General features: G+C 38.9%; 1 protein-coding gene across 1 annotated transcript; it reads left to right on the forward strand.

Moving 5' to 3' along the window:
- Positions 1–92: 92 nt before the first annotated feature.
- BRMS1L (BRMS1 like transcriptional repressor) lies at positions 93–27,165 on the forward strand. The gene is made up of 10 exons (XM_064460277.1): positions 93–309; positions 9,916–10,006; positions 13,084–13,211; positions 15,811–15,890; positions 18,578–18,674; positions 19,114–19,197; positions 21,366–21,430; positions 22,869–22,908; positions 23,781–23,907; positions 25,604–27,165. The coding sequence occupies exons 1-10, from the start codon at positions 174–176 to the stop codon at positions 25,725–25,727; spliced, it is 972 nt and encodes a 323-aa protein (XP_064316347.1). The 5' UTR covers positions 93–173; the 3' UTR covers positions 25,728–27,165.
- Positions 27,166–27,789: the final 624 nt, after the last annotated feature.

Consider the following 27,789-nt stretch of genomic DNA (forward strand, 5'->3'; position numbering starts at 1 on the left):
GGCCGCTGGCGGGGCTCAGCCAATGGGAGGGCGCGGAGGGTGCCGGGCGGGGTGGGCTGCGCAGGCGGGGAGGGGCGGGGCGGAGGGGGCCGGTGGCGGCGGCGGCGGCGGCGGCGGAGGAGCGGCGGTGGCGGGAAGCGCTGTCCCAGGGCGCGGCGGCGGCGGCGGGGACGATGCCGGTTCATTCCCGGGAGAAGAAAGAGAACAACCACGATGAGATGGAGGTGGACTACGGGGAGAATGAGGGCAGCAGTTCAGAGGAGGAGGAGACCGAGAGCTCGTCCGTGTCGGAGGAGGGGGACAGTTCAGGTAGCGCGGCCGCCCTCCCGCGGGGCAGCGCCTCTGAAGGGGGCGCCGCGGCCGTTCCCTCAGCGCCCGGCGCGCTGCCCCGGGGGAGAGTCCGTCCCGGCTGCGGCGGCTGCCCGTGTCCAGCCCCGCCGTGACCCCGCCCCCTCGCCGCTCCGGCCCGGCCCGGCCCGGCCCCTGCCCCAGCCCCACCACTCCTCTTCGGGCCGCCGGCCGGGGCGGGGGGGCAGACGCATGGGCACGGAAGCCCCGCTTCGCCCAGGGCCGCCGGCTCTGGAGCGGGCTGGCACCCGGGCCTGCCGGGCTGGGCCGCTACGCGTCGTGTAGGTGCTGCGGGTTGTGCCCCGCTGGGCCTGAGAGCATGGCCTGCGGCGGGGTGCTCGCTATGGTCTGCACTTAGAGGCTTGGCATACGTACGTACGCGTGCATGCATGCATGCACACAAAGTACAGGCGTACATGTGTATGCATATGTATAGTATGGATTTCCTTGTATGCAAAATCGTGACTTTCAATTAGATGTTTTGAGGCCTGTGTCTGAGGGGGCATTGGAAGCCCTGTGAGTACCATTGGCCTCTTTTGCAAAGCATTTCAACCTCTGCTCTCTTGAAAGTCCCTTCCTTTTTCCTCTGCACTGTAGAATTTGAAGGATACTAGTATGTGAAATTCAGCTTCAAAAGGACTACTTTTTCTGTGCTCAATTTCCACAGTGTTAGAAGGTTATTATCACTTCAAATTTACCTTGTAATTACAAGGGGTAAATTATAAAATGGTCATTTATTGGGAAACATACTGATTGTCAGATGCATCCGCTGCCGCTCTGGAATCGCTGGGGCTCCAGAAGTAGTAAGCTCCATAAGCAGGATCTTTGTCACTAGACGGGCTAGCTGAAAAACAGTAGCAGTGTTTAGTGCTAGCTGTGGTCCTGAGCTGTGTTTCTGGCAGCTTAAGTGATTTAGAGTAGTCTGCTAGGATTCTGTCCCATGGCTATACTTGCATATTGGCTTGTGCCATTGGTACTGGGCTTGGCACGGTGGAGGGAGCGGGGTGCCATGAACTAGACAAATGAGGCAGCTGTGAAATTACAGGATCACACAGAATCACAGAATCCCAGGTTGGAAGGGACCTCAGGGATCATCTAGTCCAACCTTTCTAGGAAGAACACAGTCTAGACAAGATGGCCCAGCACCCTGTCCAGCCGAATCTTAAAGGTGTCCAACATGGCCAAGTCAACCACTTCCCTGGGGAGATTATTCCAATGGTTGACTGTCCTTAACATGGAAAATTTTGCTCTGGTGTCCAATTGGAATCTCCCCAAAAGCAACTTGTGTCCATTCCGCCTTGTCCTCTCCATGGGACTCCTTGTAAAAAGGGAGTCTCCATCTTCTTTGTAGCTACCCCTTAAGTACTGGTACATGGTGATGAGATCCCCTCTAAGCCTCCTTTTCTCAAGGCTGAACAAACCCAGCTCTCCCAGCCTAGCCTCGTATGGCAGCTTCCCAGTCCTTTGATCATCTTGGTGGCCCTTCTCTGGACCCCTTCCAGCCTGTCCACACCCTTTTTGTATAGCGGGGACCAGAACTGTACACAGTGCTCCAGGTGTGGCCTGACAAGCACTGAGCAGAGCAGGATAATGACTTCTTTATCTCTCTGCTGGTGCTGCCCTTTTTTGATGCAACCCAGCACCCTGTTGGCCGCCTTGGCCGCAGCAGCACACTGTTCGCTCATGTTGAGCTTCCTGTCCACCAGGACCCCCAGGTCCCTTTCCACAGAGCTGCTTTCCAGCCAGGTGGGTCCCAGTCTGGGCTGCACTCCCGGATTATGTTTTCCCAGGTGCAAGACCTTACACTTGTCCTTGTTGAACTTCATGAGGTTCTTGTTGGCCCACTCCTCTAGCCTATCCAAATCTCCCTGCAGAGCAGCTCTCCTTTCTGGAGTGCCTACTTCCCCACTCAATTTGGTGTCATCTGTAAACTTCTTCAGGCTACATTTGATCCCGTTATCCAGATCACTTATGAAGATGTTGAAAAGCCTTAGGCCCAATATTGATCCCTGGGGGACTCCAGTAGTGACAGGTTGCCAGTTTGAGACAGAGCTATTTACCACCACCCTTTGGGTGCGGTCTGTCAGCCAGTTCCCCACCCACTGCACAGACCGCTTGTCTAGGCCAAAACGCATTAATTTCTCCAGGAGGAGGCTGTGGGGGACCGTATCAAAGGCCTTGGAGAAGTCCAGGTAGACAATGTCCACCGCCCGCCCCATGTCAACCAGGCAAGTCACTTTGTCATAGAAGGCCACCAGGTTTGTCAAGCTCGATCTGCCCTTAGTGAAGCCATGTTGGCTTTTCCCAGTCACGTGCTTCATTTGACTTGTGATGGCCCCCAGGGGGATTCGTTCCATAACTCTCCCAGGGACTGAAGTAAGGCTGATGGGCCTATAGTTACCCGGATCCTCCCTCGAGCCTTTCCTGTAGATAGGGGTAACATTTGCCTTTCTCCAGTCCTCTGGGACCTCCCTGTTCTCCACGACTTCTCGAAGATTATGGAGAGTGGCCTTGCGATGATGTCAGCCAGCTCTCTCAACACCCTTGGGGCGATGGCATCAGGGCCCATTGATTTGTAGGGGTCAAACTCCTGTAATAATTCACATACTAACTCTTCCTTCACTGATGGTGGGTCTATGTTTGGATCAACCATCAATTTCATTCCCAAAGCCTGGGACCCAACAGTGTCAGTAAAGACAGAGGTGAAGAAAGTGTTGAGAACCTCTGCCTTTTCAGCATCGTTGGTGATAGACTCTCCTTTTCCGTTTAACAGTGGGCCTATGTTTTCCTTCTTTTTCTGCTTATGGTTGACACACCTGAAGAAACCTTTCTTGTTATTTTTGACATCTACAGTCGATTTCAATTTGAGCTGGGCTTTTGCTTTTCTAACTGCATCTCTGCATGCTCTGGCCATGTCCTGGTAGCTCTCAGTGGATAATCCACCACTTCTCCGTCTCTGGTATGCTTCCCTTTTGGATTTGAGTAGACCCAGGAGGTCATGGTTGAGCCATGGGGGCCTCTTGCTCCGCTTACTTCCCTCTCCTTTGTAGGGGATAAACTGGTTTTGTGCTTCCAACAGAGAGTTCTTGAAGAACTCTCAGCACTCACTAGCTCCTTTGCCTTCCATGGAAGCTTCCCATCGAATCCCTCCCAGCTGAGCCCTGAGTGAACTGAAGTTTGCTCTTCTAAAATCCAGAACCCTTGTCTTAGAGCTGACCTTCAGCACACTCAGCAGGATCTTGAACTCCACAATATTGTGGTCACCGCAGCCAAGGCTATCACTAACCGAGATATTACAAAGCAGGCTTTCTTGGTTTGTGAATAGCAAGTCCAGCAGTGCCTCATTCCTGGTTGGCACATCTAACATTTGTATCAGGAAACAGTCCTCTAAACATTCCAGGAACTTGGTGGATGACGTGCAAACTTGGTGGATGACATCTTTTTGCATATGTTGGCCTGTGATTGATTTATCTGTGTGTGTTAAAGTCCTCAATGTACAGTTGATTCTTCATTTTTGTTAAAGGGTCTGGGAGATCTTGAATGTTAAATCCTGTGGCTTTTATATTCACACTGACTGATGCAGTTCATGGAAAGCCCTGCTATGGTGGTTCTATGTGAATTTCTGGAGCTTGCACTTGTCTGGGCTGTGCATGGGCTAGCAAGGTGTGGGAGCCCCACAGGTGTGGTACAGACACAGCCAAGCTGACTCTGCAGAAGTAGAGTGGAGACTCTGCTAGTGCTGGGAAAGTGTGGCTGCCATACATCCACATGTATGTGTCTCTCTCCTGTGTACATCTCTCCCATATTCTGGGAGAGAATATCGTCACTCCCTTAGACCCTGATCTGAGTTAATGCGCAACAGAGTTGATCCCCCAGTAAAGGCTTTAATTAATCCACAAATCCAGGTAATCTGCCCATGGTGTATTCAGAGCTTCCTGTTTGGGTTTTTTTTTGTTTCCACCCCCCCCCCTCTTCCCATGTCCCCATGCCTTTGAGCTGGCAAGTGTAGCTGATTGAACCCCATTTTACAAGTTAGACTGCTGGTCCATGGCTGTCCACCTGGATCGAATTGCTGGCTGCCACAGTCCTGCCTCTCATCCTTATCCAATTTTACTGGTATGCTGTGCTTTCCTGGCCCCTTCCTTGCGTTTTCTTCCATGCTTGTTGGGCCTTTGTATGCTAAGCTGTTCAGAAAAATAACCCATTAAAAAGGTAGCTAGTGAAAATGTCTCAGTGAAGACTCTGATACATAAATGGGAGGCACTGGGGACTATGTAAACTAGTGGTTAGATAGACTGCAGGTCAGTAGCAGCAGAAGTCATAAATTGCAATTTTGTGAGAATATCTGAACACCAACTTAAATCAGTTCACTGGATACCTACACGTTTTTGTGAATTTGGGACTAATGATTTGCACGGGTTTAGACAAGAGGTCTACTGAAGCAGGGAGTTACTGAGTCCTGAGCTGTTCCCTCAGAGGGAAGATCTTGCTTCTCTTGTCTAATGCAATGCTACACAGGAGATTTCTTCAATCAGTGAAAGAGTCAACAAAATTTTTGTAAATGTAGTGATTTTATTTGAGTCTGTATTAGCAAATGATTTGGCAAAATAAGAATAGAGAATAAGTAGTTCTGAGTAGATAGTGCTGAGACCCCTACGTCTCCAAAGTAGTTAGGGTTTATTTCAGATTATATAGCCTGAACTGAATATGTTGGTTGGAAGCTGCCTGAACGACAAGTCACTGTTTCAAATCCTTGTGTTCTCAATAGATGTTGGAAGACATTTGACAAGTTCCTGGAATGAAGCATTTGGTTTAACTTGATAGGAAAAGAGCTTGGTTTCTGTTCACCAAAACTGCTGCGAACTGACCTGATGCCTGATAAGATGGACCAGTCATGGGACTGGCTTCAAAGCTCTGCAGTACTGAAACTTGAATGCGCACACAGCTTTTATAAACAGTTGGGCTGTTGTAGGTGGAGAGTTTATTGACATAATATGGATCTGCTGCTGAGGAAGGCAGATCAGTCTTTCCTTACCCCTGTTCTCTCAAAGTGATTCTATTGAAAAACAAGGCCAGAAAAATGTGCTTAAACTGTCTTAGGTTGTTTTGATGAAACCTAAACTAGGCAGCATCCATGTGTGCTGGTGGTTGTGCTGGAAAAAAAGTGAACTTGAGTGAGGGTACTAGGGCAAGCAGCTGGAGGTAATAATGTTTTAAGTTGGAAAAGCATATCTGATTAGGTCCTTGTTTGCACAGCAACCTGCTCTGTTCCTTCCAGATGTCGCTTACAAAAGCATGCTTCAATTCCTTTCTTATCCAAAATACAGTATTCCCTTTTCAGTCCATGTACAATTCTGATAAGCAATTAATGGAGATGGCTTTTCAAGAAGTTCTGATATATGAAGTTTGTTGCATCTTTCAGGGAAAAACAAAGAGTGTAAAGGAGGAATATACAAGCTTATTGGGCAGTAGCTGGGTGAGACACATGGTTGTGAGTGATTCCTTGATGAGGTCCAGGAGCAGCACTGCAACAATAACCACTACTTAGCCAATGTTAGCCTTCTAGTTTGTGTTGTAGCTAGATGCTGTCTGGGAATGCTCTTTCTTTATCTCTTATTCTAGCTCATCTATATGTCTGAAAAAATGTCATCTTCTGTGTGAGAAACGGAGCTTGGTATAACAGACATGAACTGAACTGTTTCCTTCCTCCAACTCCCTGGCTCTGGTGAAGAGAGAATTTTCTCAGTTCCAGACTTGAAGTTTGCTCCTTTTCAAAACTTGCCTTTGCTTCCATTTGTAGTTGTGCCAACTGATGTTTGTAAAGAAAACTTTGAGTGTACATGTCCTCAAAGACACTTTGGTTGATTTTTATTGAAGGCAAATAATTCTGTTGTCTTGCCATTGGCTTGCCTTTTTCTGGGATTAGGAGGGAGGAAGGAGGAGTTTTGTTTTAAGTGAGTGTACTCTGTGAATGTTTCTTTAAAACAATACAAGAAGCTCTCCAGATAATTTCTATTATGTTGCACAGAGAAGTGCTTTTAAGGGAGCACTTAAAAAGCGATGATTACAGGAAATTACATGCTTGTCTCAGTGTCTTGACAAATATGAACATACTCCTTGGAAGCATATTGCTTCTACAGACATAAGATGATTAGCACCACAATAAGTAAGTCTTAATTAAAATTAGTAATAAAAAAAATTTTTTTGAAGGCAAGGATTTTTGTTAAATTTGTAATTTGCTTGACTTGCATTCAGCTTTTATTTTTGTTCTGTTTTTTTACCAGCAGATGCCTGAGAATATTGAAGGTGTGGTTAGAAGAAGTATAACTTGCCCTTGAGAGCTGGCACTCTTTCTATCCTGTTCCTTTTGACACTATGTATTTAGTTATAGGGGGTTTTATTGACCAGGATATAGAATAGCATATTAGGGATGGACCCTAAGGACCCTAGCCACAAGTTACACTCACCATCCCAGATGAGAATTTGGTTGTTTTTTAGAACACTTTATATAGGCCACAGCTTATTAAAAAAAGGGCTATTTTAAGCACTGTTACATTTTAAGTACTATGGGGTTTTTTGTCTTTAAACCAGGCTGCTCTAGATACTGAGTTGGACTGCTTGAATATGGTAGGAAAAGAATTATTGTGATTTTGAAAGTGTTTACAAATACCCTAAATACTTTGTGCAGTATGAAACTTTATGGGAAATCTGAAGTGTTAAAGCAGGACGGACCTATTAGCAAATGTTTCAATACGAAATGAGGAATCTTCTGCCTCCAGGGATGTAAATTTTCAGCTGGAAAGCCACTAGATTTGATCCTAAAATGTCTTACTTTTTCAGTACCGCATGTTCCCCAATCTGTATGTTGTTTAAGGCCATGGGGGTGAAGTTGCGTAACTGGGGATATATCAGGACTCTGGAAATCATCATAATTTTATTAATCTTACTGGAGGCTGAATAAAGGTGAAGCAATTGAAGAGTGACTTATGTGAATTGCCATTCAGTATGGTTGACAGGTAGAATGTAGACTTCTAGGCAGAAAGTCAAAGACTTTTGAGTGTATACATAGCTGAGGGGAGATTGGAGAGATCTACGTGTTATTTCAATATCTACAAGAGTCTGCTGTGCCCTCATACCAACGCATTATAGTTTCCTTGCAACACAAGTTTAGAATGTGAGATGCAATCCCCTTCCCTTCCAACAGTAGGGGTTGTACTGATCCTCAGCCAGGGTTACAGTTCCAATCTGATTTCTTTGATTTGTAGTCCCTAAACATACACAAACAATAAAATAAATTTATTATTTATTTATTTATTTATTTTATTATTAAGCTTTAAGGAAAAGCTTCTGACTGATTTCCTTACTAAAGCATCCTTAGAACCAAAAGCATAGCTGAATACAGCTGAAACACATGTTTGAGTTTGAGAATAAAGTGGGAGAAGTGTCAGGATCCCAGTGCTTGTTCCCGTCTGGCTTCACTGGGAGGTGCCTTCAAATTTTAAAGAAGCTTTATTTTTATAGTGCATAAATGCTTTAGACAACTCTTTGAGTAATATGACTGCCACATTCCTTAAATCTGGCCAAGTTGAAAGTTGCTCAATCAGTTTTGGCTTGAGTATTACATTGGACAGCCAAAGAAAACTTTGCTCTTTAGTCTGATTTTTCAGCCTTATTCTGGGATTCAGGATCTGCCTTACTTTTGCAAACAATACTTTAAAATAAAATAGTATCTCTTAACAGGCTGATATTCTCTTCTCCCACCCCCACCCCCCCCAGTGTGCTAAGCATTCAATGTCTTTTTTTTTTTAATGTTGTGTCTTTAAATCTTCTCACTCTGCTTTGCACACCCTGTCTTTTTTGCTTGTACTAACTGTAATGTGACAAACTGCAGTAGGTCTTTGATGTGGACTTGTAGGTACCATTGTAATACAGATTAATACTGCTCTACTGCCTGCTAGTTTTTCTGTTCAGTCAGAGGGAGCTAGCATAGTTTTTAGCTTTAAAAGCTTGTGATTTCAGGAGGAAGCTATGCGCAGAAAACTTCATACACTGAGAAGTCTGAGTGGAAGACCTGAGTTAGTCAGATCCTCCGAAGTAGCTAGGCTGGCCCTGAAGCTACTCCTTTCACCTCACCACCGTTGGAAATTGCCATACTCTTTTGCAAAACAATAAGGATGAAGATTTGCATGCTTTCTGTAGTTGGTGTAGGAGACTGTGTAAAGCAGTTAAACGTGTCTGCTGGAGAAAACAGTGAGTGAGGAAGAAGCAAAAGGCTCAGTGTTGTTTATGGCGTAGAAGAGTAAGTCCAGGCTGACTCTCCTTCCTTGGTTCAGGATCCTACTTTGCCTTTCTGTCAGGAGTTAGGATTTTTCTTGACAGAGGTAATGCTTAGATGGGTATGGCTTCCTTAGGACAGCCCCTTCTCTCAAACACCTGGCCTGTTTGCACCAGTTCAGCCCCAGTTCCTGACTGCATGGCCATCCCTTCTGCATGTCTTCTCCTACGGGTTGATAATTGGTCAGTCGTGCCGTAACTGTGAGAGCGCTAATTCCTAGAGATACTGCTGCTATAAAGCAGTTTCAGGACTTCTCTAACTTCTGAATATGGCTTAACAAAGCCTTTTTTTTTTTTCTTCTGGGAAGTGTGGGAGAGAGTCAAGTGTTTTGTAGCTTAGTTTTTCTGTTTTCTAGCCTAAGAAAAGGCAGTGAAGGTAACAACTGATGTTCAGTAACATCAGATGTCTCTATGGCAAGTGAAAAATTTTTTAGTGAGGAAGTGGGTATTTATTATACTTTACAGTTATGTTCACTAGATAAATTAAGAAAAACATTCAGGAATATAAATTAAAACAAAAAATGGAAAGAGTTTAATGTTAATTACTCTTACTGCACAAAAGCATATAAAATCAAGTTTCTGCAAAAATCTAGACTTTGCAGGTTGTTTCATTAGAAATGCAGTAATCTTAAATGGTCATTAAGATGAACTACAGATATTTCTACATTAATATTTCAGCTTCAAAGAGCTTGCCCAGTTGAACAAGGTGAAACCTGTTTTCAAAACCAAATTCAACTTTTTAATGGATAATAACTAAAAGAAAACCTTCAATTTTATATGACAAATGTAACATTGAACCGTGTTTGCTTTCCAGGGATTGCTTTTGCTCATACTAACTGAGAATGCATTTGAATTTTCAGTGATGACTAACAACTCTTAATGCTTAATGGTGCCTTTTGTCTGGTGTGATATACAATGTTTAGTTTTTCAGTTTCATGCATTCTTATGACTGATAATACAAAGAGTACCTGAAATGTAACCTCCTGAAGTCTTACAGTTATGCTGTTTCCTGTTTCGAGGAAGAAAAATTGCTGTTTATGGGGTTTCTTCTAGGAATAGATCTAAGTTTCTTACTTTGTAGTTTACATGGCAAGTGATTTCTCATATTTTGCTATAATAATAATATAATGAATAATTTATTCATGCCTAAAATTCAGGCTTGCTTCAAAATCACTAGAAACAAATAACCAGTTTATTTGGTTATACATTACCTTTTTTTTTTTTTACTCTTAGAAATGGATGATGAGGACTGTGAAAGAAGAAGAATGGAGTGTTTAGATGAAATGTCCAATCTCGAAAAGCAATTTACAGACCTTAAAGATCAGTAAGTATTTTAATGTTTTGAGTGCCTCATTTAAGGATACATTCCATGAAAATATTGTGTGCAGCTGGTGTTTCTTGTCTTTCATTTATGTGGATGCTACTTTTGGAGAAGGATAAGGATTGGGAGTTCTGAAATTATTTGCAGGCATTTGCTCCAGAACACTTTTATGTATTTATTTATTTATTTTTCTGTTCTGCTGTAGGAATGAACTGTTGTTGATTTGAAGGGCTGGTGTGGTTCTATTGCATCAAAATCCTTAGCAGAATCAAGGATTTGTGATTTTAGGGAAATTTGTGATACTATTTATTTATTTATTTACTCAAGATCTTTCTCATCTGTTTCTATATGTGGGACAGACCCAAGCACTGCCTTTGTAAGAAGTTGCCTAAGTAAGAAATTATGGGGTTTTGGAGGGTGTCACAGCAGTTTCTGTAGTTGGTACCAATTAAAAGTTCTTGTGGTTACTGCAAACCAGACACCAATACTAAAAAAAAAAATGCTGTTAGTAAAGACCTAGCAAGTAGAAGAGAGAGAATTAAAAGCCACAGTTATTCAAAAGTGAATCTCATTTGTATTAGAGCCAGTCTTTTGTATGTATTTTAATTTAGCTTTTTTTCACATGCGCTCAGACAAGGTAGGTGCATCTGTTCCAATTTAAATTGGTGGTAATTTGGCAACTAACTTAATCAGGTACCTGATAAGTGAAACTTTGAGGAGACCTTGTCTGTTCTTGGGCATATATTTTAATTGAAAATATAGTCAGTTGCCATTACATTTCAGATGCATGTTTATATTGTGAGGTAGTTCTTTCTACTAGAGAACTGATACATACAACTTGCTTTGCCTAACAGGATGCTGTGAGGTCTGTCTAGTAGGGTCTGGAAAGAATTGCTTAACAATCAATTTCTTGCTGCAGTGTCTAGAGAATACTGTTTGTCCTACTGTTCTTCTTTGGGCTGAGCATGGAGCAACCTGGGAAATGGAGCCAACTGATGAGTATTGGAGCCAGTTGGTACTGACTGGTTTGGCATTTGGAAAACTGCCAGCTTTTGAGTTCCATCTGTTGAACAGCTTGGATCACTGAAAACAGTTTGTGGAAAAAAAACTTTAAGGAGTGAATATGGAGGAGGGTGATCTTGGGAGGAAGGAAACAAGTATTTAGGGATTGTGAATGGTGTTTGGGAGGTGGCAAGGCTGTGGTATATGAGGAGGAAGGCATTGTGTAGACACTGGTTAGTTGAGAGATTGGGGTCTTTGTAGGGGTGGAAGAACTGTTGTGGTGGGAATACTGGGAAAGGAGCATTAGAATGATGGAAGAAGGATTATAGGGAGGAGCAGCCATGAGTAGGGAGGTGATAAAGTCATGAAAGAAGAAAAAGATGCATAAACAATGGGATGTTCAGTCACAACCAATAGCAGACATGATGAAGTGATTGCATGAGCCTCCTCTTCCTTTTCAGGGAAACTGAATTTTGATGCTATGAGGTAAATAGGATTTGCAGGTTGATAGCAGTTACCCATTTTTAGGCAAATCACTGTTTGAAAGTACTGGATAAAGAGTTTTAGTCCATCAGTTGCTGTATGGTACCAAGTGCTGGCAGCACCCAGTCCATAACTGCTTGCTCTGATGTAGCTGCAACTTGGTGCTGTGTAATCAAATATTAGTGACCCATGCAGTCATGTGTGCTGTGCACCCATGCTTATGTTCTAGCTAAATAATTCTGCTGTAGCTTTATGTTAACTGTCGTGTGCATAGCATGGTCATCAGGGATTGAGCCCAGCAAACTGGGTTTTGATCAGCTGCACGCTGTCAGTTGACTGCAGGACAGACTGCATGTATCATACTCTTAACAGTTTGCAGGTAAGAAGGAGGTGAGGGATCACTGACTGACTGTTGCTAGGTTAGGCACACATGCTTGAACTATGGAGTTGTCAGCAAAGTAAAATGATGAGCAGGCTGGTGGCAGATGGGCAGGAAGTATTTCTCAAGGAGGTCTTGATGTATCAGTATACATGAACTTTCTCCTGTCTAATTAATCACTTAACCTACGCACTTTAAACAAGTAAAAAAGCGGTGTCCATGTCCCAAAGACATCTGTTATATCTGTGTAAACAGATTAAACAAAGATAGGTTTTTCTGTGTAAACAGATAACATCTGATGTGTTCTTAACGCATACAACAGAGTTTGTACGTGTTTGCCTTAATTTTACAGCTTTTGATTGTTGGGTGCAAGGTAAAAAATGGGAACAGGAAGAGCTGGTTATATTGATGATTCTACCATTGAACACTATATTTAAGTTATTGGTTGCAAAGATTGGAGCTTTATTTTGATTTAAATACTTGTAATTGATATTACATTAAATTCTTCAAAAGACAAGCAAAAAGGCAAGCAGATTTCTTCATTGTCTGCCAGTAAATATCAGCTTTTATAGAATAAATTAATTTTAGGTAAAATTAAAATATTTTAAGTATACTTCCTTTTGCAGGAATGGAAGATTACAAATTATCCCATGATATTTGTGATAATATGCAAAATGTGGGTTTTCACAGGAGTTGAAATGGGGGTTGCTTCAATAAAAGCCTGCCTCTCTTTTTCCTTGCCTTATGGTAGGGTTGCAGCAGATATGTGAGCATGAAAGCAAATGGGCGTTTCTATCCACAAAATGTCTATCTTTCTCTCCCATGATGTAAGCCATATTGTCCTTATGTATTGTAGCACTCTTTCCTGTCCTCTTCCATGTTGATTCAGCTCCTGCTCCATTGTAATCCTATTAACAGCCATGCAATTTCTCTTTCTTCTTCCTTAGAGATGGAGATACATTACATTTTATGTTTACTTTCTATACTTCTGATTGTCTGCTTGTGTTTTCCAGAAAGGCTTAACAGACATGAGGAATATTGTTCAAAAAGGAATTATGTATTGGGAAATTCAAATGGTAACAAATCTTAACTTTGCTTCAGCGGGTGTTCCATAACATTAACAAAGAGATGCAGAATAGTTCTTTTAAAAATATGTCTTCTAACTTGTGTTTGCTTTTAAATAAAATACTTATTTTTAAATTTCTATTATTTTAAGACTTTACAAAGAAAGATTAAGCCAAGTGGATGCAAAACTACAAGAGGTCATTGCTGGAAAAGCACCTGAATATTTAGAACCTTTGGCAGCTTTACAAGAAAATATGCAAATCCGAACCAAGGTGGCAGGTAGGCATGTAAAATGAGTATTGCTGTTTCAACAGTATAAACTTGCTATGCATTCTAAGGTCAATCTTCTTTTTTCTTTAGAATTGTTAAAGGAGTGTGTTTTAAAGTTAGAAGTACTGTGGCATAATTTTAAACGTTAAATATTTTTCAAGTCAAAATGAATAGGTTGCTTACCTCTTTGCACAAGTTGCATGATAACATCACGCTAAAAATATGGCTTTTATATGTTTCATTTAATGGCTGCCTGTCTTGTGTAGTAAGCACAAAATTACTGAATTAAAAACAGTAATAATTTTTATTAGTCACAAGATTTGCACACTGGTCACTGTTGAAATTAAGAGATACGTAGGTGCTATCTCATTATGTGCTTACTAGCTCATCTTAGATGATCGTGTTTTTCCTGCTGTTCTAGTCTGTGTCTCTTCTACTCCTCTGCTCCTAACCTCCTGTTCCATCTGGGGAAGGAGGGAAACTCTTGTCCTTAGCAGCTTTTATCTAAGCTGCATTTTAAATATTAAAATTAATGTTTAGATAGGCTAAACAGAAGGAGGTAAGAGCTTTTATCTTCTTCCAGGATACAACCATATAGTCATATGAAACGGTGGTATTATAGGAAGACAAAGTTCTGTACTTACCTCTTGTAAATTCTTTTCATGTTACAGTTTGACTCCTTTAGGAGTAGTTCAGCTGTGTAAGGGTTACTTAACACAGGCTGTCAGAGAGCCAAAATGCAGACAGTTATGATATCTCTAGCCAGAGAAACTATGCCAGTGTCTTTTCCAAGAAATTCAGCAGAAGCACAGTGCTGGCAAACTGGAAAATGTAAACCTGCTTATACTTTTCATAATACTAATGCTACTTCAATGCTACTCAGTATGTCTTCATTGGTATTTTTGACTTCAGGCTATGAAGAGAGTTTGAAATCTTTTGGTTTATTGCGTTTCTCTCTCTCCCGGTCTTCTTTGAAATGCTTTTCCTCAGCTGGTGACCCAAATTTCTGAGTTTTAAGATCTTAACCCAAATTTGCTTGACTAGTCCTAGGTAGCCCATTTAGGCTTCATGGAAGGTTTGCAGGTGAACCTGCAGAAAGTTTGATATAAAAGCAACCTTAATCCAGGCTTTTGATTCTCAGTTTTAAATGTGGCATTCTGTCAGTGCTTTCATGTAGGTGGGTATGGATAGGCAGAATATTACAGATTCTCCTGATTTGTCTTTAGCAGCACTGAAGATCTATGTTCCAATGTAAAAAGAGACCAGGGTAAAAACATGAAGTTTCCTTGAAGTTGAGACTAGAAATCAGGATTGGTTTGGTTTTGGGTTTGGGAGGTTTTTTGTTTTTTCTTCATTTTGTCCTTAACTGAATGAGATTGGTAAAATTATTCCAGAGAAAGCAAGAAACTGCCGAACAGGTTTATGGCTTATTTGCTCTTAGTGTTTGAGAGCCTTGACAGAAGTGAGTAAGTAGCAGGACCTGAGCTCCAGCAGGAGCTCCCTAAGGAGGAGCAGCAGGAGTAGGTCCCTAAGGACCTACTTCTACCTGAGAGAGGGGAAGAACATGTAGAAAAAAAAAATATAGCTAATCTATGTTTAGCTAAACTATGGATATAATCTCATCTGTGGTAGAAAAGAAACTTGTGTTCCTCTGCTCTCTAAGGCACTGAGCATTATTCACACAAAATGTGGATCTTGACTATTTCAGCAAGTCAGGAATACAACTGTTTCTTCTGGAAGTATTCATACCTATACTCCTCAATTTCAGGCAAATAGCAGTAATTATAAATTGGTAGACCCAGATATGCCAAGCAGCCATAATATTAAAAAAAAAAAAAAAAGCCAGCATAACATACTGGTGTAAGAAAAGAACATTGTGAATTCTAGATCAAAAGTGACTTCACAGCAGAAAGATGATTGACAGAATACTTTGCAGTTTGTTTTTCAGAGGAATTGCTGGTAACAGTATTGTTCCTCTTGTACCGTATTAATTTATAGTTGACTGAATTCTAAGGGAAGTTGTTTTGGGGAGTTCTTAGGAGTTCTAATACTCAGAAGCAGTATCCTTTGTATTGCAAGGTGGCTATTTCTAAGAATGGAAGAGTCTTGTTAATTGATGTGATTTATTGAGGTCATGCATTATAAAGTAAGTCTTATTCCAAATATTAATTTGTAAAAGCTTGTTCTTTCATTCAGTTTGCTAGCTATTTAAAAAAACCCAAAACATTATTTAAAACTCTAATTAGAAAAATAGAAGCAGCCATTTAGTACTTTGTGGATTTGAAAGCTGAGGATATCTAGGATAATTTGATCAGAAATATAAAACAGACCTATTTTGTAAAATTAGCATGACCACTGGTGTGATTTGTTGACTGATAAAGGAAAAAGTTAAAATAGCGTTTATTTGTCCTCAGATCTTCAGAATTAAGGGATTACTTGTTCTTACTATTACTCTATGAAGCAACCAGCCACTGTAAGTGCCAAATATATTATCTCTGTATTTTCCATTAGGTACATGTTTTGGGACTTGCAGGCAGTCTTAAAAGAGAATTCTGAAATCAGAATTTAGCTAAAGAAAATAATATTACTGTAATTTGTCTGATTACAGGTATCTATAGAGAGCTTTGTCTGGAATCTGTGAAGAACAAGTATGAATGTGAAATTCAAGCCTCTCGACAGCACTGTGAGGTTGTGCCAGCTATTTTACATTGATAGCTAATCTCATCTAGCTTTACTGTGTGTCATGCTTTCCAAGTTCAGTGCATGTTTTTATTACTGCTGTTATTTGCTATTTGAGTGCAATCGCCTTGTCATATTTAAGACCACTTATTTAAGTAAGAGGTGATACAAGCATATAAAAATCAGCTTTGTATTAGTTTGGCTTTGCAAGTAAGTATAGCTAATGTTTCTTATTTTTTATTAACAGGTTCTTATTAATAGATTCCCACATAATTTTCTTACCTTTGTTATAAGAAGCTTACCAAGAACAGTAACTAAAATCTGACATAATTTTAGCAAAAAGCACCTTAATTTTTAGCAACACCGACAGCAATAATAATTTTTTAAAATATGTCTTTTTAAGAAGCCTTGGACAACTAGTGATAGAGTTGTCATTTCAAAAGCAGTTACAGGAAAAATATCTTTCTCTCCTTGAACATAAACATTCCTGTTTAAGCATTTAAATACTGGATACTGTAGTACAAATACTCAAGCACAGGTACGTCCAATGCTGTAACATAGCTGCTTATATCCTGAGGTTTGCATCGTAGTACTCCTCAGCCCCCTGTTAGAGTTGCTTAAAGGTGTTTTCTTCTGAGTGGTTCACCATATTCCTGAAGTGCATGGCTCCTACTATACCAATAAAGCAAGAATGTGCATGTGTACTGTTAAAAAAATTTCCATTTTCTTGATGCCTTGGGAAGGAACAAGGTATAATGAAGGACTACTCATTACTGACTGTCTTTGTTCCTGTGAATACTCCTGAGGGTGGACGGAATCCTGTAAGACTTGCAGGGTTTCTCATCTGTGATTGAATGAATTATTTGCTTTGGCTATATATTATTACTCTTAAGGTGGTCCTTGTCCCTTGTTTTGCTATTATATTTCTACTGTGAAACCTTCAGAGTTCAAATATTCACCAGCCAATAAGGGTCTCTTGAGGGAAAAGTTCTTTAAAGTCAGCAGTGCTGCTTGCAGAATCACTGGAATATAACCATTCAGCAAGAATGTGGGTGATGCATGTAACAGCTTTTCACACCTTATTTGTCACCAAGTGCTTGAAGTAAAACAGATGTCTAAACACAAACACTATTTCATTTTAAAATGGAGTTCTAAAATGGTCTCGGGACAGATAAGTGTCATTTGGCATTTCAGGTATATGCAAGAGGCTTCCGCCTTTTCAGTTCCACTGGGAATTTTTTTTTATAACTAGGGATTGAAAAATATATGAAAGGTCGTCTTTGGAATTTAAATACTTTGTAAATTGAGGGGCATGGTAAACATGACAGTCATTTAGTAGAATGGGGTTCTTTGTTTTCATATATTCCTCAACTGTTTTGCTTCATTCCAGTGTACTAGCTTGAACATTGGTAAAGGTAAGTTTACGTTAGTATGCTGGGCTATGGGCAGGAGCAGTTGAGGTGCAGACATCTGCTGTCTTGGCTCTAGGGACTGCAGCTCTGGCAGAGGCATGGAAGCAAATGGCTAGATACGGTGACTTGTGCTGCTTAAGCTGTTTTTTCAGTAAGTCCAAGGCCTCTGTTTTCCAGAGTTGTTAAAGATGTTGCTCAGGGAAAATGAGGTTTAAAATGCAACAATCAGCTGTATTTCCTACTCCTGTTTTGAGATACGTGTAAGCTTATGAAAGAACAGTAAATTAATTTCCTTTCCTTGAGGATCGGAACTCAGCTTAATTCCAAGTTACTGGTCTAAGAGTTTAGTGATTTTTAATGCTGTCTTTAAAATGGTAACTGATCTATATAGATACTGTGTAGTCTTTGTATCAGTCCTACATGGTGGACTATAATTGAGAGCAGTTTACTACAAAGTTTATTTTCTTGTTCTGAAACAGTTAGAGACGGAAGAGAGCGTAGACTGCACAAAATGCTGTAGAAAGTTCACATCTGAGTGTGCTTTTGTTTGCCTTTGTATATAAAAAGTGCTAATGATACACCTAACATTGAAGTCATTATGTTAATCTGTTTGGATCAGAAATTGCCGTTTAAAAGGATGAACTAGTTAACTTCCTTAAAGCTGTGCTTCAACAGTGTTTCTCACAGCTTTAAGGTAGACCATTTTGCTTTCACAACTATTTAGATTATTTTATGTGCTCAACAAAATCTTCTGTGGGAAGGTATTTTTCAAATCTATGAAAATAGACAGTTATAAATACTGTGGTAATAGATTATAATTCTCTAAAAATTATTGCAGGTTTATTAATATTGGAGGCAGCTTAATAAAAAGCTTTCCATGAAAACATTAGCTTTTCTGATTTGTAATGAAAGATGGCATAGAGGTCACTACTTTAGCTATTCATTGTGAATAAATCTTTGCTCTCCAAAAGGTAAAGACTGTATTTGTGTCAAAATACACACAGTTATGCTGGAGATCTAGCTACGTGCTTTTATATACTTATTCTTGATACTGATATTTGATGACTATATTTACACTTATGCCAAGTGAGCGTGCTGTCTTTAAGGAGCTAGGATCTCATGCTAAGAAAGTGGATAGAGGGAAATTTCATATGCTTTATGGCTTCTGAAAAACTTTCACCTAAAGCTTCTCTTACCTTCCTTCCACTGAGGCTTTGAATTGTTGTCATATGTATTTAGATGATAGAACTTACTAATGAAAAAATGTGTAATTGCTTTTTTTAGAGTGAAAAGCTTCTGTTGTATGATACCGTACAAAGTGAACTAGAAGAGAAGATCAGAAGACTTGAAGAAGACAGGCATAGCATTGACATTACCTCAGGTGGATGGAAATTCAAAGTTGTTGGGGTGTTGTTTGTTTCCTTGGTGTTGCTTTTTTATTATTATTTTAGGTTGGTGGGGTTTTTTTTTTTGTTCTTCTTTTTTTTACCTTCTGGTGGCTAGTGGTTAATTGACTGTACACATAGTGTGTCTGGTGAGTTTCAGGTTATCCAGAAGCATGCTATTCAGCTGTAGACTTTGGGCTGGGGGTTGAATTTAAGCTTAAAACAAACTTTGGTCTAGTAATTGTCAGCATCCCTTGTGTGTTTTGAGAATATTAGTCTATGACTACATAATCACCTGACACCTTCATTCTGTTCAGAACCAGCATCTCACCAGAAAATGTGTTATTTTTCATTTTTGGACAACTTTCTTCTGTAAAAAGAGCTGAATGTGTAAATGTTTCTGATTCAAAGCATGTTCTTATTATGTCTTTTCAGAATTGTGGAATGATGAGCTACAGTCCAGGAAGAAGAGGAAGGATCCGTTCAGTCCAGATAAGAAGAAACCTGTTGTTGTATCAGATATCCTTTTACTGAAATTCTCTTTAGTCTTGTTTACTGTTCTATAGCTAGTCTTATTACATATTTCATTAATAACAAGTTGAAGTGATAATGCATTCTCAAAATTTTTGCATGGCAGATGTTATCCTAATTCAGATTAGATAAACCAGGTTGACACATCCCATTATGAAAATTGAAATTAAGATTCTCTTATCTAACTACTTCATGCAGAGAATATTTCTAAAAGCAGATTTTTTTTCTAACTCTTCAAAAAACAGCTAAAAGGCAAAAGCAGAAAAAAGTTAGACATTATGTTTGCAAAGTATAACTGGACTTGTATAACTTCTCCTGTGTAGCTTTTCTTCTCACACTGGGACATCTTTACCTCAGTTTATTACTTCTTAACAATTCCATAGACTTTAGAACCTTCTTTTAATTAAAAGTTCAAAATTCGAAGAATTGAGGCAGGTGGGAGGGGTGGTGTTTGTGGGTTTGGGGTTGCTGTAGAGTGAGTATAGTGTAAAAGAATTTTGCATTGACGACTTCTTCATAGCTGTTGACAATCATGCAGTGGAGCTGAAATTTTTAAGGTATAACACCTAAGAGACAGTACCATTTTTCTCCAGAGAAAGGAGGAGATGCCTTTGCAAACTGAGTGCGTTCTCTCCTCCTACCCCCAGCCTATAGGATAGAGGCATGATGGCTTAGAAGCTGCCAGAATCGTGGAGACTGCCTAAAAGAGACCAACTTCTAAGTATTGACATTATATGGTATAAAGGCCTTTTTTTATTGCTAAGCTGCTGCAAAAAGTCCTGCTACTTTCACAAGGTTTTGTAACATTAGGAGAAGGTGGGAAGGAAGAAGTTTCTGAAAAAACTGTCATCATTGGGAGACCCTCCCAGTACTGGTCGATTTACTGGAACACATCCCAGATGGATGATTTGTCCTAATAACAACTGTTCTCCCATTAGGATGTGTCATAAATTCAGTTTTGTAGAGATGTTTTTTAACTAGTGCTTAAAAGCCAAGTGGTATTAATCAATGCAAGTACAAGTGGTTTCATTAGTTTCTTAACTCCTTTTAGCAATTCCAGTGCCAGGTTGTGCGATAGTGTATTTTCTTTAGCTCTCAGTCATCCTTGTCTTCAGTATGTCCATATAAATAGCATCAGATTCTGTGAATTATGAACTACCTTGCCGTTTTAGAATACATTCCAAACAGAGTATACTAACATAGTATTAGGTCTAAAATCCCAGCAATTTGAGGCAATTCATAAGGCTTGAAAATCCTTTCAGTTGTGAAGTAAATTAATTTGCTCTTTTTGCTTATGATCTTGAAGTAGTTGTGAACTTGGCAGTTTGTATGGATCTGTGTAAAGCAAATACCTAGAAATCTTACGTGGCTTTTGATTCATAATCCTTTGCCATTTAGAGGGAAACAAATTTGAAAATGGCTAAAGATTCTTAAAATTTCAAATGGAATGTAAGTTAAAGCTCTTGTATCCCATTTTGGGAGATTTAGTTTTCAAACATTCATAGCACCTTTTTCTGAACTTGTTTTTCAGAGATGAAATGGGGAGAAACAAAATAAACACTGAAGACTGTTGTAATGGAATAGCTGTGATATATGGAGTTTTATTTTGAAGGTCACATATTGTTCTAATATACAATTTTTACTTTACAGTTGATAGTTCAAGGAAGGGGCTTTGCCCTTCTACTTCCTCTTTTTTGGATATTTGATGTTCAGAGACGTGATGCTGTCTACATTTTTATCTCAAAGAAATATGTTGCAGAATACTGTAAAAATGATGTTTTTGTTAAAGCTGATGCTAGTGTAGATGCTGATTTGCAGCGGTATATTGAAATTGCAGTGAATTTTAATTGTAATTTGTAGTACGGCAAATAGGATGATTTTTGGAGCTGTCAGGGATGGAATGGTTGTATCATAATTGTTTCTCTTATCCTCATGTTGAACTCCAGTAGTTTGAATATCTGCATACTATTATGTATCTCTTAATAACCTTTGACGTGTACTTCTAGGTTGCATAATTCAGAGATGCACTTATTTTTGCTGAGCTTTCACTTCATGAAGGTATTCTTTGTGTGAAAGATTGGCAAAACAGAGCTTTCTACAAACAATAGAGTATTTTTATTTTTGCTGTTTAAAAGAGTTTTCCCTAACTTTTCCACGCCCCTATATAGTTTATATGTTACAAGACCTTGATATACTTGAAGACTGGACAACAATAAGGAAGGTAAGGTGAAAGGATAAATGTCAGTGGCTGTGGGTTTTGTTTAGGTTCTTGTCTAGTCCTTCTGCCTCTTAAAAATATGTAAATGTGTTTCTTACATGATTTTTTCGTTAGTCAGCTAATCATTCTAGTTCAAGCTATGTTATTGCTACTTTTTCTGAATCTACGCAAACCATGCTGAGGAATCCAATAAAGTAGTGGAAGAGTTACCTCTTAAGTGGGTAGTCTGTAATTTTCCATGATAAATGAGTGTAAAGCCTGTGTCAAGAGGTTCTGCTTTCTCATAATCTAGCATAATTGGGTAGAAACTATGATAGGGTATTTTAGTAGGATTTCATTTTAAATTAAGATATTTTTAAAAAATATATATCATACCATATGTTTTCACATAGTAAATAGTTTATTTTATGAAGATTTCTATGCTTCGATCTTTCCTTATTCTTTTCTTTTAATGAAGTGAAGTACTGTTTTTCTCAGATTATAAGAGAATCAGGGTTTACAGTAAGAGAAATTTGTTTCACCAATTGATGTATTTGAAAAAATAAACCCAGCTTTTTAAGTGCAGGGTGGCTTTTTCAGATCTTTGTCATATTGTTAAAGTAACTAGCTGTAATGAAATGCTGCCCTTGCCTGGAACCTGCAGTCAGAGAACTTCCCCTAGTACTTTAGTGCTTCCCAGCTTATAGAATAGCACACTACTTAGGTCAGTTCAAAAACTTGGTGGGAAACAGCTTTGAGTCAGCTTCTATCCTGCTTTATACTTGTACATATTTCCTAAACAAGAAGTAAAATGTGATACCTCTGTGAAAACTTGTATGAATTTTCTCTTTCTATTGCATCAGAGGAACAGACATAAAAGAGCTTTCCTTCAGTTTCTCTCCTGTAGTGTAACATGATTTTAAACAATAGTAACAAACCCAGAATCTACTGGGGATTTTGCCTTTTCTGGAAATAATTTTTTCTTTAAAAAAAAGCAAACAAACAACCCCAACCCCCCTTTTTTTTAAGCCTACTTTAATACAATATGTGATCTAGAGTTTGCATGAGAGAAAATTTGTGAGCTTATGAGCATAAGGTATAAGTCAAAGGAGTAGGTTTATGTTGTTCATACAGCATTTTGTTTTTCAGAATATGTTAATATAATTTTGTATTTTCTTGACAGAATTATATAACAGTAATTTTTAGGGCTTAATTTAGAAAACCTCCTGAGTTGAAATCAAAGTTACCAAAGAAGGTGATTTTTTTTTCATCCTCAAAACACTTTCATTTAGTTACTGAGTCACCATTGAACACACTTCTATTTTACATTTATTCTGATTGTGGTTTTTTGCATATAAAAGCAAGTATCCTGAGCTACACTGCAGAAAACGTCACATTAAAGCTGGCAGTTAAGAGAAAAAGGCTATGCTTGCTGACTAACTTAATTTTCTTTTGTTTCAAGGCAGTGGCTACACTGGGGCCACACAGAGTAAAGCCAGAACGTAAGTAAATATTGTCTGGTTTCACAAGGCAGAACTTGCTGTGTGCAGAGATACAATCTGCATCTAGGCAGATCATGTTTGGTTTAGCCCTGGTATAGTGATGGAGGGTGGGGCGAGGTAGCTGAAAGATGTGGCTTTTGTCTTTCTCCTCTCTCAGGTGCAGATAGTTGTAGCTCGATTGCTGGTTATTGTGTTGACACCTGAATTCTAGAAAATTATCAACAAAAATTTAGACTTCTAAAAGTGGGTTGCACCAATCAATAGTAGCAAGCTATGTCCATGTTTACACAAGTGAGGCAGGAAACTGAGAGCATCTGGACCTTCGGGGTGCATTCTAAAGGATGCTCACATTCACTGCAAGCTACAACCCTCAAAAAACAGAGCTATGGGAAAGGAGTAGTACCTGATATTTGGCACTGAGGTGAGAAGCACATTGATGCTAGGTAAAATCAAATACCTGGATATGGTGGCTAAGGAGAAAAAGGGAGAGGAGGCAAGCAGGCGGTATAATTCTTTAGCGATGTATTACTACTTGCATGTTGTGGTAATTGCTGATGAGGTTTTGTGTTCTGCCATTTGAAGTCTTGTCTATATTGCATTACTCACTGTGTGAAAATTCATATCTCAGGTATGAAGGTTGTGGGGAAGATAGCTTTTATCTAAAAATGGAAATATAGCTTAATTTATCTGTCTGGAAATAAAAAGGTATCTTGCTTCCTATTTTCTTGCATTCTTGTGATTACTAAGAGAGAGGCTACTTCTGATAATAAAAAAAAAGTGTATTCTATGTGAAGAACTTGATAAAAGTGTATTTGAACATCTAACTGACTTCTGCCAAGTCAATATTAAATGACTTTTATTGATCATTTTAGCACCTGTCAAATTAGAGAAGCATCTACATAGTGCTAGATCTGAAGAAGGAAGACTCTATTACGATGGAGAGTGGTATGGACGTGGGCAGACGATATGCATTGATAAGAAAGATGAATGTCCTACAAGGTAAGGATTACTCAGCTTATGGAACTCTGTATATTCATGTTAAGCAATAGATAGGATGATGGTGTTGAAGAATAAGGCTTGTTTGGAAATACTGCCACCTCAGTAACATTTATTAGTTCACCTTGGCGTTATCCAAGAAGTTTGAGCGCTAGACTTCTGAGAGAGGCTGGTAAAGGTTTGACTTCACTGAAGGTAATGAGATGTTTGTTAAGCTAGGATCTCACTAACAATTTAAGCTCTTACTAGTTTCTGAACAGCCTTTGAATAAGTTTGGTTTTTTTAAGTATCTTGGGATTTTGTTGCTTTGAGAATTTGATCTGTTGGCCCACCCAAAAATACTTAATTATAGAAAAACACTGTATAACATTAAATATAAGCTTTGTTATCAGTTGATTAATGCTCTGAAAGAAAAGAGTTGGAACTTTTTTTACGGTATTTCCTTCTCTTGAAAAAGGTCCTACCTGGTAATGGTCTCAATATTACAGTGCAAATTTGGTTAAACGTTTAAATTATCTAAATGTATTTTTTCTGTATGGATAATATTTGTGAATTCTAAAGGGTTGGTATATTTAAAACAACATTTTAAATTAAATATATATCTTACCTTTTACTGAATGGGGCAAATCAATCTAAGCGCAGTGTTGATTAAATATGCACAGCTCCCCAGGAAAATTAACTTTAACTTCATATAACAGTAGTTTACTGTAAAACTGGCTGTTTCTTTTCTTACCTGTGTATGGTGAAGGGGAAGAGATTCTGGTGATTTTGGTGTTTTTTCAGGGCTGAAACAGGAAGTTATTTTAGTAAACTATATATTCTTTCTGAAATATAAAAAATTCTGCATTAGTTTAGCAGTTATACTGGGCCAAAAAAAGATCTTGGTATCCAGTGTCTGACAAAAGCCCAAAGCTGATGCTTAACAGAGCAAGCGTACAGTGGAACTTGCCCAGCCTTTCAAGATTTCTGCAACTTTTAAGGCTGAAGATTTTCCTGGAGGGAGTTTTGTCATACTCGGCATGTGATAGACCTTTTTTCCATTACTGGTTTTAGCCTCTGGTTTGGAACCCTTTTTTGTCATCAATTCTACTTCTTTTTTTTTTTTTTATTTAGGGGGTCTGGGGAGGGGATTGTGATCACTGCTTGTACTAAGGTTTACCACAAGGAACATAAAAGCAGGGTTCATGTAAGAATGATTCAGTGAATCAGGCTTTGACTTTACTTCATAAGGTCTTGGTGTAATGACTAACAGTTGAATGCATTCTCTACTTTAAATCTCGGGCTTCAATCTGTGTAACTTTTTTCCAAATACTTTGTATACAAAGTAATTTCTGGGTATGTTTTCCAACAGATCTGTTTTTTACCATGAGTAATCTATTGTGTTTTCTAAGGGTGAATATTGTTCTTTTAACTAATTATAATATTTGGATATGCCAAGGGTTTTCTCATAGGATAAGAAAATAGATGGCTGAAAAATTAACTACCTTCAGGAAAGGCATGTGCAGTTACCAAAGAATTCTGTTAAAACTATCCTTACAATGGAGCCAGTATCTTTTGGGCCTAGCACTTACAACTAATGCATATTTTCATTTACTGTACAGAAATACAGCTGCAGTTTTGAGGTTGTTTATTAGCTTATAAGGTTTCTAAATTTGTCTTGTTTTTCTTCCCCTGACCCTTCTTCCCTCATTTTCTGTAGTGCCATAATTACAACAATTAACCATGATGAAGTTTGGTTTAAAAGACCGGATGGAAGCAAGTCCAAGCTGTATATTTCTCAGCTACAGAAAGGAAAATATTCAATAAAGCATAACCACAACTGACCGTTACTAACCAGATACGAAACAAGTGGTGTTGCCATGCTTGATGTGCCATGGGGTGAAAGTTGTATTTAATAGTGGTTTGTATTCCTTATAAATTTACAGCAGTATCTGATGTGTATTTGTAGTGCTGTATGTAAACTTCATATGGATGGCCTTCAGAAACCTGAGGATGTGAAATCATGTTGACAGACATTTTACCTCTAAATTGGGTCCAGTGCCTAAGATATGAAGTATGCTCTTCAAGTATAATGGCTCAGAACTTCTCATATTTGTAAAAAAAAAAAGAAAAAAAAAGATTATTTTTTTTTTCCATTGGTGACCAGTTGGTGTGATAAAAATGATAACCATAATTACCAGCAACTCACTTTGTTTTCAGTGAACATGTCATTCTTCTCTTGTGGATGTAAATTTAGCCTGTTCAGCTGTTGCTTTTGAATAGATTGTAACATGCCGAAGCATCGTTTTATCCAAAGTGGACCGATTTTTGAAATTATTGCCCTCAACAGCTCTGCTAGTACTGACTGTGTTATATTTTGTAAGGTTTACTATATTGCTTGTAATGAGACAAAGCCAATATTTTGAGCTACATTTTGAGGAGCACTTTTCTAGTTCAGGACCCTGTTCTATAGTAAACTAATTGTTGGTGGTTTTTTTTCCTCCTTGCCCAGATTGCCAGCAAAAATTTATGCACAAAGTAGACAGTGTTGCTCCAACCTGTGTTATATGTAGCCCACAAAGAATGACTGTGGGAATGGTTATGTAAATACTGTTGCATGCTCTGCTTGTTCAGTCCACAGTTGTATGAAATACTATGAATCTTTTTTTCAAAAGGAAAATATTTCCCCAGAAATCATATATCTGGGAAAATTTACACTGGCACCCGACACTGTTTTCCAAATCTCTGTACCCAGTTCATTTTATTGTACACCAGAATTATTTCATGCAGCTTAGAAAGCTGAATTTCTCTCAAATCTTACTGTTTAAGCCACAGAGAAAAGTCTTAAATCCTTGATGTTACTGTGATGTGTTTGGAGCATCTAGAATGATAGATGGGATTGCCGAAGAATTATTAATGCGTTGGTTATGTGCACTTTAATCTCCACTTATGATTCTTTTTGGAGAAAGAAAGCATCCATTTGCTTTAAATGATCACAGCAAATAAGTATTTTTATTGTAACATATAAATGTTTTATTCCTATATTAATTGTCTTCTCTAGTGCAGGGTGGTAACTACTTTCCAAATGCCAAATCAGTTTCTGCTGAGTGATGCTTTTCTACAATTGTATGACATTATTAATCAAATGTACATAAAATATCAATTGACATGTTGGCTTTTAACAATATGAACTGTATGTATACAGTTGTTTGATAAACTTTTTGTAATAAAATATTCGTATTTTTTAACTTAGCGTATAAATAAATGATCTGTGGCAGTGGACATCTTTTATGTTGTTTTGCTCTTTGGTTTTCTAGTCTTGTTGGAATTGCTGATATAACAAACACTAAAGGGAAAGCTATTTAAGTTTTCAGAAGGCCTAAATCTTTTTAAAGACCTTTGCCTTGTGCTTTTTTCTTTTATATTTTGAGAGTTTGTATGTATAGATTTTGTTTTTACAATTTTTTCTTCAGTATTTTATGGAAGCACAGCAGAATGTGCTGTTTATAAATCAAATGTAAGCACTGTTAAGAACCTCTTAGCTATTGACGTGCTTGAAATAATTTGTATTTAGGGCATGCTGGGCACCCTAAACTGTTTCTGTGGTTCACCCCTTTCCTCTTTCCTCTCCTGTATTCTGCACCTCTCTAGCTGCAACCAGTTATTTCTAAAGCTGTTTCTAATCTGATCTCCTTGGGTGCAGTAGTTCGCCTCGTACAGCCCTGCAGTTTGGATTGACACTTGGTGCGTGTGGCTTCTTTATTCGGAATAAACATCATTCATATCAACATGACAGATACTAAGCATAGCAGTATAGGTTAGTGATCAAACAACTGGGATCTACCTGTTCTGTTACTAGAAGTCCAAGAAACTGAGCTTTTCACATGTAATCACTTCTGAGTATGC

Source organism: Phalacrocorax carbo, chromosome 9 (genome assembly GCF_963921805.1).
Source record: "Phalacrocorax carbo chromosome 9, bPhaCar2.1, whole genome shotgun sequence".
Taxonomy (NCBI): domain Eukaryota; kingdom Metazoa; phylum Chordata; class Aves; order Suliformes; family Phalacrocoracidae; genus Phalacrocorax; species Phalacrocorax carbo.